General features: G+C 47.6%; 1 protein-coding gene across 2 annotated transcripts in view; it reads right to left on the reverse strand.

Moving 5' to 3' along the window:
• Positions 1 to 13,442, reverse strand: part of NCKIPSD (NCK interacting protein with SH3 domain) — a 346,636-nt gene that overhangs the window by 215,688 nt on the left and 117,506 nt on the right. For both annotated transcript variants that reach the window (XM_078661786.1, XM_078661785.1), the window contains exons 4-5: positions 9,603 to 9,693; positions 5,451 to 6,055 (exon numbers count right to left, since the gene is read on the reverse strand). In XM_078661786.1, the coding sequence (XP_078517912.1) occupies positions 5,451 to 6,055; positions 9,603 to 9,693 (696 nt within the window). The remainder of the gene's footprint in view (positions 1 to 5,450; positions 6,056 to 9,602; positions 9,694 to 13,442) is intronic.

Here is a 13,442-nt window from a genome sequence, read left to right on the forward strand (position 1 = left end):
ATGTCCGCAGCATGCCTTAGGACCCCCTTTAGCATGGGAAGAGTTTTCACAGTTTTTTCCGCAGTGGAGAAAGTGTCAAAAAGGAAATCAGCTTCCACAGGGTCAGCATGCATATCCACATCATGGTTCTTAGCTGCCCTTTCTATCAAAGCATGAAATGCTGTGGAATCCTCGGTGGGAGACGTCTTGATGTTGAACACCTGAGGGTCAAGGGTTGCCTGCTGATCCCCCTGATCACCTGTGTCCACCCACGAGTCCTGTTGCTCATCAGGCTCAGTGTGGGCTGGGAAATTATACTCCTCATCCTGCTCCTCCCCATCTTCTCCATCAGAATAGGTGGGTGATGGCGTTGCCCCCCTTGCAGGGTGCTGAATGCTGGGTTCAACCAGTACAGGAGTATCCTCTTCAGGCCTTTTGCGTTTCAGGGGAATCCTGAAGGCCTCCAAAGGCTGTCACGCCGTAATCTTCCTCTTCAGAAGCGTCAGCTTCCCGGTATCGGCGTCGATGTACTGCTCCGACTGCTCAGACAAAGAGTGTTGCGGACGCGTGAAACCCCCAGCAGGGGGAGTCGACTTCGACCTCTCCGGGTCCTTGGGCACCGGTCGCGGTGCAAAGGCCTTCGGCGCCACCTTAGGTGGTAGCGTGAAAAGGATCTGCTTTGAAGCCTGTGGCGTCGGGACAGCCTTCTTTGCGGCGGAATGGATCTTCGGTTCCGATGCGGAAGCTCTGTCCTTAATACGTTTTAGGGAGTCCGAGACCTGCTTGGTGAAGGAAGCGGACGGCTTCGTAGACCCGACCGATGTCTTCGGTCCACCTCCAGAGGAAGACTCGGGCGCCGACACCTTCTGCGTATCCGATTGAGGTGCACTGCGATCCCCGACCACAGCAGTGGACGTGGACGCCGACGACTTCGCCACGGCAACTTTGACCTTTGGCGCCGTAGTGCCAGACTTCGGCTTCGCGCCCTTGGCAGCCGTTGTGTCGACAGGCCTGGTGGATGTCGGCTCGACGGCCTTAGTGTGAACGGCCTCACCCGTTTTCTTGGGCTACGGGTTGGCTGTTGCGCTCGGCACCGAATCGACGGTCCTTCGTGAGCTGGGGTCCTCGACCACCTTCGCCGCCGTTGAGGGTGCAACACTTTTCTTTGGCTTCGAGGCCACCGAAGACGACGGCGTCGATGGGGGAGCAGTCGTCTTCGGTTTCGATGGTGCGTCGGCCATCTTAGTTGTTGTCGATACCGACAGTTTCGGTTTCGATTTAGGTAATGGCGGCTCCGCCGAAGTGTCCGTGGCCGGGCCGGAAGGCGGGGCCGTGGATATTGGTGTAGGGTCTAGGGTAAGGCCATGTGGCGATCCTTCGACCCGAGCCTTAGTAAAAGTACGAACGGGGTATAGCTCTTCCTCCGAGCTATCTTCCATGGCCCCGTAGGCCTCCTCGTCGTCTCCTACCTCCTCGACGATTTCCTCCACGTCTTGGCCCTCTGCGTCCGCTTCGTAGTCGGACTCGACGACCACCGAAGGAGGCGAAACTTGAAGATGGACCTGTTGCTCGTCCGCTTCTTCATTGACGAAGATGTCCACCGGTGCCGGAGCCGATCGCCGGGCCTCTAGGCGCGCCGCGCGCCTAAGCTTGATGGTTTTCTTCGACCTAAACCTGGAACAGGCCATGCAGTTGGCCTCGTCGTGGTCCGGCGACAGGCATTTGTTTGTGTGGGTATTTGGATCCACACACGGGACAGTGTTTGAATGGACTTCGTTCCATGCCGTCGAAGTCTTGCTGCGTCGACTGGGCCTCGATCCCCGAAGTATCACGACTCACGGGATATCCGACTGGAAAAGTTGGATTTAAGGGAGGCACCGAACGCGAACAATACCGACGGGTCAAAGAAGGCCTTTTGGCCTTGAAAAACTACGTTTTTGTCGATTCCGAACCGGAGTTAACGAAACCACATCCGAACCCAATGGCGGAAAAAAACAATCTAAGGATTGAGTCGATGCCCATGCGCACTGTAGTCCAGGGGAGGAGCCACCTATCTCGTGATACTTCGAAGACTCTTCCAGGACAACAAGGTGCAATCATCCGGACCCAACACTAGGCGGCGATCTATGCTATAGATATGAATTCAGCAGCCCACATGCCTCGAACTCAATATTTCACATATGTGCATTAAGAAGTGGCCTAGACAGAGTGGTCTCACTGAGTTTTTTAAAGTTTGACACGTTTTAATGGGCTGTCTGTGTAGTGGGCGGCATTTTGCAGATGGGAACAATCTCCAAGTAGTGTTGCCATTTGGTTTTGGTGATGGGTATCTCAAAGCTGGAAGGTTTGAGAGAATGACGTGACGTGCTACCCTTGACCGTGGGTTGCAGATATTTCAAGTGCTAAGACTGGCTACATGGTCAACTTCTAGGGGGATTGTGCAGGACAACTGAAAGCGGATTGGCTGTTTTTGAAACCTGGATCTCTGGTTGGCTGGATAGATGGACCATTGGCACAGGATACTTTAAGTGTCAATACTTGCTGCAAGACATTAACCTATCCATGAAATTACAGGGCGCAGCTTGTCCAGGGTGACAGACTTAACAAGTAATATACATATATATGTTTTCCCTGATGAAGTCCTCAGTAGGACGAAACATGTTGGCTGGATGTTTTGTATTTAAATAATAAACTGCAGAAGACTAATCTTCATGTCTCATGCATTTATGGACTAATTAAAGAACCACTCATTTATTTTGATGGACCCTTCATTTTTTTTTTATCTTGGGATTTCCTTTTGTCAATATTATTTCCACACTGTCCAAAAGCCCTAGTGTAATTTTGGTCACACTCCCTACTGTCATTTTTTTGCCCTTAATTTGGGGTTCATGGCCAGTAGGACTCTCTGGGAGATGTAGCATTGAGATAAAATACACAAACACTTGTGCAATCGTGGTTAGTCTGCTACTATTCATTTTTTATATTTTGGTCACAGATTTCTATGACACTCTACTTCACTACTCTCAATGATATTCTATGACACTCTACCCCACAAGACTCTACTCCACAACATTCTACTCCACTCCACTTTATGACACTCCTCTCTATGATACTTCACAACATTCTACTGCACTCCTCTTTACGATAATCTACTCTACAACACTCTACGCCACTCCACTCTAGACCATCTTACTCCACTCCATGACACTGCACACTACAACTTTTGATGCCCCTCCACTCTACGGCACTCCTCTCTACAAACCTCTACCACAATATGAAACTCCACTCTACAGCACTTTCTCCCCTCTGTGCTACGCCACTCTACAACACTATACTAAACTCTATGCCCCTCCACTCCACTCCACCCCTCCACTCCACTCCACTCCTCCACTCCACTACTCCACTCCACTCCACCCCTCCACTCCACCCCTCCACTCCACTCCACTCCACTCCACTCCACCCCTCCACTCCACTCCACCCCTCCACCCCACTACTCCACTCCACTCCACCCCTCCACTCCACTCCACTCCACCCCTCCACTCCACTCCACTCCACTCCACCCCTCCACTCCACTCCACTCCACCCCTCCACTCCACTCCACTGCACCACTCCACTCCACTCCACTCCACTCCACCCCACCCCTCCACTCCACTCCACTCCACTGCACCACTCCACTCCACTCCACCCCTCCACTCCACTCCACTCCACTGCACCACTCCACTCCACCACTCCACTCCACTGCACCACTCCACTCCACTCCACTCCACTCCACTCCACTCCACTCCACTCCACTCCACTCCACTCCACTCCACTCCACTCCACTCCACTCCACTCCACTCCACTCCACTCCACTCCACTCCACTCCACTCCACTCCACTCCACTCCACTCCACTCCACTCCACTCCACTCCACTCCACTCCACTCCACTCCACTCCACTCCACTCCACTCCACTCTCCTCCTTACTGCTCTCCTCTATGCCACAAACAAAAACACTGGGAAAACCAATAGTTCTCACAAAGGCGAGACCCATTGGCTTTGCCAATTCTTGTACATCAGTGTTCCTATCGCGTCACCTGTGAAACATTCTCCTCATCTATCAGAGTCCCTGAAGAAGTGGTACACGGTTCAGGAGAGAAAGTATCTGCACCACAACATAGGAATCCAGCCCTCCTCCCCAACTCTTCTCCTCACCCTCCTCATGCCAAAAGGATTAGTACAAGCATGGAGGGACTACAGAGTGAGAATGCCAGAAACTGGGCTATGACTGTGGAAGGGGTAACCACTACCAGTTTGATAAACACATTCTTGTTAGGTCACAACACAACTCTAACAGAATCTGTGCTCAGCACAAGGTAGCAAAGCCACTTCCCTATAGAAATGCATGATAAGTTCAAGCAGTACCAGTAAACATTAAAGTTGAGAACACTACACAGGATCCTCAAACTAATTTAGAAATATCAAGACAATCTAAAAGTCTTATTTTCATGTTACCTATGAAATAAACAAACCTGCTATATTAACACTCGAGTCTCAATAAGTTTTTGATTGATTTCCGTCATACACTGTGACATATTAAATATACTTCTGGTATTTAAAGGGTCAATGAACACTGTAAGAAAGCAAACAACTGAATCCAGAATCTACAGAAATCACAAATGCATTTTCTAACATGACTTGTTATAATCACATCCCTAATATTCAATTAAATCCACGTAAGAGGCATTTCCAGGTGGGAAGCACCGACTTTTGAGACAAAGAACCTCTTCCACCTACAGTGCCAAGCGAGGCCTACTGCGCCGAACTCCAAGTTTGTTTGGTGCCATTTTTTTAATTGTGTAAATATTTTCATACCCTTTATTAAAAGAGGATCAGAGACAGACTAGAACCTCCCTTATTAAGGAGTCATGAAAGCAGGTCTGTAACTATCAAACTGCATTGAATGACAAGCAATAACTTGCAGCAGGAACTTTCAGCCGGTGTGACAATATAGAAACAATCACCACACAAACCAATAAAAACAACACCTGAAGGGCTTTAGGACCAGATAGAAGTAAAATTACCAAGACTGCTGAATCTGATGAGTCTTCAAAAAAGGAGATGGAGAACAAAGAAGACAGATCACCACATGTAATGGGTGATCCATGAAGGAACAGCCTTAAGGTATTTTAGACTAATTCCAGTAGACAACGGATTAAAACAAAACACCTGGGAAGAAATTACAGAACATTTTCCGTAATATTAGTTAAATATAAAAAAAAAATCTTCATTTAACATTGCGTAAACCTCCTCACTGCAATATTTCAAACATACAAATAAGTGTAAAATACCACAGCAAGGTACCACAACTTCCAATAAGCAATGAGTACATCTGTGAACTGACCCCCCCCCATGTCCTGTTCCCAGTGTCCTGCTCACCTCTAGACTTTGCTCTCAAATACTCAGCAAACATATTCAAAGACAATGCCTTTACCTTGCTTTCTACCAGCGAGATGAGAATCTGCTCCATGATTTCAGACGTTTCGGGGATGGAGCTCTGAATGTGCCCAACAACCACTCCGATGGCCACGCGAGACAACTCGTAGCTCAGGTTGGTGTTCTTGCGCACCAGCTCCATCAGTTCTGCGCCCAGCGTTTTGGGGACCAGCACCGCCGCGGATCTGACTTTCAATGGCGACAGGTTGGCCACCATCTTGTTTTTGCTATCGTGATTCACACAGTCAAAGGCTTCTAGCCCGGGGGAAGGAACTGGGGCCACCTTCTTGGTTTGCGTGTTGTTGGGAGTTAAGTTTTGAGTTTCAGACGCAACAGGGGGAACAGGCGCAACCCTCTTTGTCTGCGAGGAGTTTACCACTGCACTCGGTTCCACTGTCCCAGGGGAAGGCAGGCTTGGATCGAATGGGCGGGATATTGTAGTGTGAATACTCCTACTTGGCACCGGAGGAGGCGTGTTGCTGGGGGTGGACAGTGCAGTTGTGACACAGGAGTTGGATGAACCGGTGTGCAAGGTATCCAGGGAAGCCGTACTCACGGAGGAGGCGCGGGAAACTGGTCTGGTGGCGGTGACTTCAGTTCGATCTGAAACAAAGTCAATAACAAATATATTTTATAGGCAGTTATGGCCTCAAAGTATGAAAACATGGTCACACTGAAACCAATTTGCAAGAAAGTGTGTATATAGTAGGACCAGCACAGCTGAAATGAAGAGTATGAAAACAGCTCAAGTGCCCAATCTTGGTTTTGACCACAAGCGGCCGCTGGTGCAGGCTGTTGGCAAAACACTGTCCTGCAAAGGTCTATAAAGAGACCCTACACTAGGCATAAAAGGGCAGATTAATAAAACCCTGTACAGGCATACATGCAGAAAGGCATCACGTAAGAGACTGCAGATGACTTGAGCATCACACAAAGATGTAATCTATACTTAAATTGTAACATAGATTAGGCATCTTTATATTATAGACACAATATGGGTGCAAATGACCCTTGAAATATTGCACCCACCTAAAATCCCATAACTGATTCACAGATATTGAGTGATGTTACCTGCACTATTCCGAGTACCAAATTTACAACCGAATGCAGCAACTGTGCAAAAAGTGGGTAAAAATGCATTAATTACGCCAATGATTTATGCTTGCTTTTGTGCAGTAATCAGATTGACCCAATGGAGAATAAAAATGTATGTTTATTTAACCACAGATTTGCAAATGTACGCTATGTGTGGGGTAGGAAGTTTGCAGCTGGTAGGTAATGTATGCGGCTGGGAGTATAACTCCACATACTCCCAGCTCTTTGCCCTCCATGACTGGTTGGTGTTGCCTACAACTTGAGGCAGGCGTGAAAAAAGCCCACCTGAAAGATTCAGTCTCTTGAAATCTTCACCGTGGGTCCACCAATGCTCTCAAGCCCTGCACCTCTGGCAGAGGATCAGCAAACGTAACATACAAACTTCCTGGCCGAATGCAGTATCCTTCCTGGATAATCCATCGCAAGAGTAAGCACTCCAGAGGGCACGGGGAGATACCCGTGCGTGAGACATACTCCCCTCAGTGATGGGTATGTTCCTTCAAAATGCCAGTGGTTCTGCCCTAGGTCTAGCTGAATGAGCATTAAAGTCACAAAACCACTGGCCTTTCCCAAGTGACATATCAGAGTATCTGTCTGGCAACGATGACTGGAGCAGCCTCGTCACTAGAGTTAAGTCCGCCACAGTGATGGGACCGGCAAGCATTGGTTCTAAATAAAATCTGAATGCATTCAGATCATGCGCGACTTCATCAGCTGGAGAAGCATGAAAGATCCAATTATTTAGTCTGTGACGTTAAAAACCGACAGGACTTAAGGGATGAAAGATGGGACCATATGGGCAGCCATCTTGTCTTTATGGAAGACAGTGTAAGGATCTTCGTTGATCAAGCCTGAAGTTTGGTATTGCTTTGAGCTGAGATGACAGTGATCAAAAAGTGTGCCTTGTGGTAAGACGATAAAGTGGACATTGGTTTAAAAGACACGTGCATGACCAAGGCTACCAGTAAAATTAAGTTAATCACTAAAATTAGACAATCTTGGATCTCTTTGTGCCTTTCAGAAGAAAAAATACTGACCAGCTCTATTGACCCAGGCCACAACAGAAGATAGTTCTAGAAGGAATCCATTCAGTGCCCGCGTGAGTTGTGTGCTTTTAAGGAACACTTAACATAACTTTGAGTTTCTACAGAAGCACTTAAGGGCGGAAAGGCAACAACAACATTTCGAGTAATAAGAAGAGGTTTATTCTTCTGCGACTGACACAAGGCAAAAGGGTAAGCAATTTCTAATACACTGCCTTCTGAGGGCCCTTGTTTTAGCAAGGATTAGGATAAGGTGTGGTGTGCTACACTGTTTTTATATTCAGCAGCATTCATGTTGAGACCACTGTGCATGAAGCACATAGTTTTGTATGGCATTGGTTGTTAATTTCCTCGTGATCACCTTCTCATCAGTCTACGCACAATGTGCGTTCGAACTCCAATCGGTTATCACCCATCCAGCGTATTTGCAAGGACCACATTTCACCTTCGCCCCAAAGCTTGAAAGGACCTTCTTCTACCCTTGAAGACCACCTAAAGCTACCTGCAGTTCCAAAAATCCATTAAAACCTTTTTTTTGCTGATTATTTTTCAAGCAGTTTTTATCGCCACCCCTCCTGACACCAAGAAGCCTTGGGGAGAATGTTGCGCTTTACAAGTAAATGAATGACTTGGCCGCCTATCGCTTCAGCGCAGGCTGCCTATCTCGATTGAGTGAAGGTCAGATGATTTTGATGTTTCTGCTTCCCTCTAGTTGGGTGTAAAAGGGTATATATAGGGTGTAAAAAAGTTATTTTGTAGCTCAAGCAGAATTTACTCAAGTGGGTCAATCACTGTCCATGCAGGTAGTCCCACAGGGGCAGCCTGGATCTTGCTTAAAATGAGCCAGCAGGGGGAGTGCTATCAATATATGTTTGGAGATGGTTAGACATCTTAACCCCTTGCCTGCTGATGACGAGCCCAGCTCGTCATGAGGCACAGTGGAGCTGTGTTCATGACGAGCTGGGCTCATCATAACGCCACGCCACTCCCCCGCGCGGCAAATTCCACACCTGTGCGGACGTTCTATGGGAGTGGGTGGAGTCATGACGAGCCCAGCTCGTCATGAGCACCGCGGCGCCGCGAGTGCCCCCCACCCCTCCCCCACGCACAGAAGGAGAATTACCCCCGCTGTTAAGGGGTTAAGGAGAGGTTGTAGGAGTGTCTTTGGACTGGTGGATGCATGATCATCATAGTGTTGTGTGTGCCTGGCTCGTTTCCTGGTCTACAATAGCTCATTTCCAAGCTAGGATTTATTGTAACCAGGGCAGGCCGGTGGCAGGGTTCACATTCTTACATCTGGAATGAGCTGAAGTGCCCCTACATAGTCTAGAACTGACAGGCATCAGTCTCATATGCCTCATCTAGGAGTCCGAACCTCTGGTTGTCGGAGATTCTTCAGACGATTCCCTTGTCCCGGTTTACTTGAAAGGCTTAGTTCATTAAGGTTAAGTCCTGGAAAAGTGGACATGCGCACATGGTCCAGGGTAGGGATGAAGGGAGTGAAGTCACCTGGTTGGAGATAAGTAAGGCTGCTGCACACAGTGCAGACTTCAGTTGGCTCATGAGACCAGTTACCAGGGCTTTGCCCCTACCGATGCACAACAGGACATGGGTTTGTAGGGAGGAGCAGAAGTTGTCGGCCGGAAGGAAAAGACAGGTTTTGCACCTCAAACTGAGCTGGATTCATGAAGCCATTGACTTCGCATAGACCTTGAGTAGAGTGCATGGTTTTGGTGCTGGTTGAAAAGTAGGGAAGAAGAAAGCCTTCAAGCTACTCAACCATGCCTAAACCAGAGGTCTGAGTGGGCCACCAATCAGAAGGACATAGTCAATCTTGGTCGGATGGAGTATAAGGTTTATTGTGAATCTGAATCGGTCCACTCATGATCTGAGCTGAAAGAAGGCCGATGTTTTCATACATCATCCAGCCATGTGCCCTAGCCCACCCCAACCCTCAAACATAGCATGCCCTCAGACAAAAAAAGTCAAAATCAGTGTAACACTGCCCTCACCTTTCACGGGTGCGGTCTTCTGCGTGTTCTTGTACTGCTTCTCTGGTGGGGGTGGAGTAACTGGGGCAGCACGCCGCGGCTGTGGCGGAACCTAGATGAAATTTCACACCTATAAATACTTCAAAGAACCTGTAACATTTTCCTGCTTTTCCAAAGAAACAATTTTTTAAGGACAATTTGATTCTCACAAATGACCGGACAGGTCAGTGTAATTCCATCAACAACAAAATATAAGATCAGTGCAGACACACTCCTCTCTCTACCCCTCTAATACACACCAACCCTAACTTTCCAGAAAAGTATTAACAATCAAGACACTCTGACTAGAGTTAGGAGACTGCTTACACCTATCACTGCACACTTCTCTTGTGAATATTAATACAATCTCATTTGCAAACGGTCACCATTAACTTTGATGCAATATCACATCGAATGTACACCAAGCATGTGGGCCTTAGCACTCGACATAGTCAATACGGAGGCTGGGCACACCCATGGTGCCACCACAGGTAGTATCCAGCATCTCACCAGGCCAATTCGAATGACCCTTAGATCAGCATCTACCCTGCTACAAGAACATGCCATGAGGTCTTGGTTGACCAAACTAAGTGTGCAGCGCTCGATTTAAGCTGGAGCACAAGCAATATTCAATAAGAAGGCAAAAAAGTAGGGGTGGGCGGAATTTGCATAGTCGCACCACGCAAAGCTCAGCGAAACAGTAAAAAATCTCGGCGCACATGCAAAAGTTCCGCGAACGCTCGGAATTGCTTGTTCTGCCTGTTCGCAAATGCTGTTTGCGTGCTCGGGGAGAAATATCTTGCGAACACATTTTGAAAGCACGAACAAGCAAAAAATCTGGGAAACCGCAGAATTTTTGGAAATTCTGCCTTCTCCGCGGTACGCAAAATTACCCAAATTCCTCGAGCGGAACGGAATATACCACCCAGGCCTAGAAAAAAGACCAATGAGCATGTCTTCCTCATCCTAACAATGGAACAATAGACACTCCTAGTTGACTGTCGTAAATTAGAATGTTAGATTGTTAGTCCAATTCCATAAAAGGACAACGGCCCTCACACGGGGAATAGTAGCGGGCATCATAAGGTTCCTCTTCACACTACTAAGGTTACTGCTGTGGGCTACAAGCCTCTTGAGAAGGTCGCTCTTGGTGTAGATGGAAGAAACTAGAGGGGAATCTCTATGGGATAATGTGTGAGGCCAAGACTTAGAAGTGTTCCACACACTATAAGTGGAGAGTGGACCCAGCAAACACAAAGTTGGTGAAAGAATTATTTTCCACATTAGGAAGGGATGTCTCTTCCATTCATTCTCTAGGCGAGACATGAGTGACCTAAAAAGATTCCCCAAAAACAAGCTTTTTACTTTGTGACACTCTTTTGGGTGGATACTAAGTGTAAAAGCAGAATATCCCCAGATGTCAGACTGGATCCATAAGATTTAAACAGCATAACTCCTGGTTTATGGTTCAGTTGATGGAGTGTCTACTCCTCTTATGGGAAGCGGGGGTGGGGTGTTGAGGCAAGGCAAATAACATTCTAAGAGTGATGGACTGCACAAGTGAAAAGCAGTAACGACCTTCTCCAAAAAGGGCACCTTGGTCCTCACACCACTTAATCTGGGAAACAGATGGTGTTGGGCACCTGGACCGAAAGAGAAGGAGCTTTGTGTTCACTTTAGCGATGAGCCGAACTCACCACAACCAGAAACACGGTCTTTAGAGTCAGGAGACGCAGTAGACAGTGGCACATGGATAAGAATGGAGTGCCTATGAGGAAAGTGAAGAACAAATTCAGACCCAGCTGTTTAATCACAAGTGGTTTGGGAGTATATAAATGAGAAACATTTTAGGAACCTCCTTACAGCGGGTGATTTGAACATGGACAGCTGGTCTGGAAACATAGAAAGACCAAAAGGGCCAACCAGTAACCTTTAATGGTGCCCACTCCAAGTCCTTTATGGGCCAGGTAAAAAAACAAATAAAAAGATATCCAACATCTTGACCTGTAATGGGCCAGGATGCAAACTTGTCCCAGTGCCAGGCACAGATAGACTTTCCAGAGGGGCATTAAGCTGCAAGGATGACATCCACAACCTCGTGAGGAAGACTGAAAGCCATCAACAGTTGAGGCTCAATCTGCCTTCATGGAGGTAAAGATTGTGCACAGCTGGGTGCAGGACCCTGTACTGCTGCTGCAGCAGTAGGACATCTCCCAGAAGCAGTAGCCTGATTGGAGGACAGATGCTCAAGCCCAGACGAAAAGAGGACAATTCTCTCCCAGGCCCAATCCAGAGCCACTAGGATGACTTGGGCCCAGTCGTTCTTGACTTTATCACAGAACTCAGTGAGGAGAGGCAGTGGTGAAATGGGGTACAGGAGTCCCAAACATGGGACTCTACTGTACCTGAAATGCATCTCAGAGAGAGAGCCTACTTGGAAACTCCAGTGCAAGTTTTGATATTTTTACATTCTCTGTAGTCTTTTATGCTGACCATGAATTGAAACAGCTGGCAGCTGGCCATCGCCCTATCTGCAATTGCAAATAAGGCACTGGAGCAGCTGTCGCCTGTATTTGGCCTTTCTTGGACTTTAAAATGTTGCAGGGTTAGAAAGACTACCTACGCACCACCATGAGGATGCAGCTGGGTCAGCTCTCCTGGGCCAACCTATCCCTCCACTTTTCCTTTTTTGTCCTATTGGGCCATCTCCAAAGTATGATTTGTTGGCTTCCACTAAGGGCTACACAAATAAGAAAGGGGTGATGTGTTGATGAGGGACATGGAGGATACATTAGTATGAATGGAGTTTGTTGGTTAATTTCAATTGGCTGAGCTTCCACCTGACAATCACAAAGAGCCTGGTAGGCAGAAACTGCATCCGCAAGCGTCATTCAGGACCTCTAATCCAGCTAAGAAAAGAACACACTGGGGCAGCACTACACATTCCACTACACCAGTTTTAAGTTTGAGTGACAAATCAACTGTCTTCAAGACCTAAAATTGCAATTATTTACTACCAAATAGTGTGCTTTGGCTCTGCCCCACAGGAGCACTTCCGCCTCGCCACATGCTGCTGTCTGTTTGGTTTATCATTCTACCTGCCATGGAGTGCCAGCATTACAATTCACAAGGTACTCTTTCACACCTCAAACGTACGGTGCATCAACACAACATTTTTATCACATGGATGCATTGTATGCAGGCAGCAATAGTTTTTTTCGGTTTGTTTTTTCACTGCAGCAGGTTTTTGGTAAAATAATTTAGCCGGGAGTCAAAATGCAAGGCAGACTTATTGGGTTTGCCAATGCTTTTGAGAGGTCTCAGTAAGGCCCTGGGTGAATAAGTGGTGTGGGTTTATGAGGGCTTGTGTGACTGACTGGGGGCGAATATGGCCACCTCGAATTGGCCAGTAGAAGGAGATGCATTAGGCCTTAAACCCTTCACCTTAACCAATGGCAGGGGAGGGGGGGGGGGTAGTGCAAAACTCGCTCCACCTGGTCAAAGAGCAGGAAGAGTTTGTTTTGTCCATCTCCCCACCACCTGCAAGGATTCTGCTACTTCTGTACTTCTGTCCCACTGCTCCCCACCTGCACGTATTCTGCCATCCGACAACCCGGTGTCACTCGTAAGTGCCTTCACCTCTGTTTACAGAATATTTTCTGACACATTGGAATCTTGCTCCATTCCTGGTCTTCAATTCCTATACTGATGCATTCAAGATTATGAAGGGATGTGTGAGTCACAGATCAAAGAGAGGGGCCATACAGGACAAATCATTAATCTCACAGGCAAGTCCTGCTCCAGGAGGCCGGGGAGATGGCC

Source organism: Lissotriton helveticus, chromosome 9 (genome assembly GCF_964261635.1).
Source record: "Lissotriton helveticus chromosome 9, aLisHel1.1, whole genome shotgun sequence".
Lineage (NCBI taxonomy): Eukaryota > Metazoa > Chordata > Amphibia > Caudata > Salamandridae > Lissotriton > Lissotriton helveticus.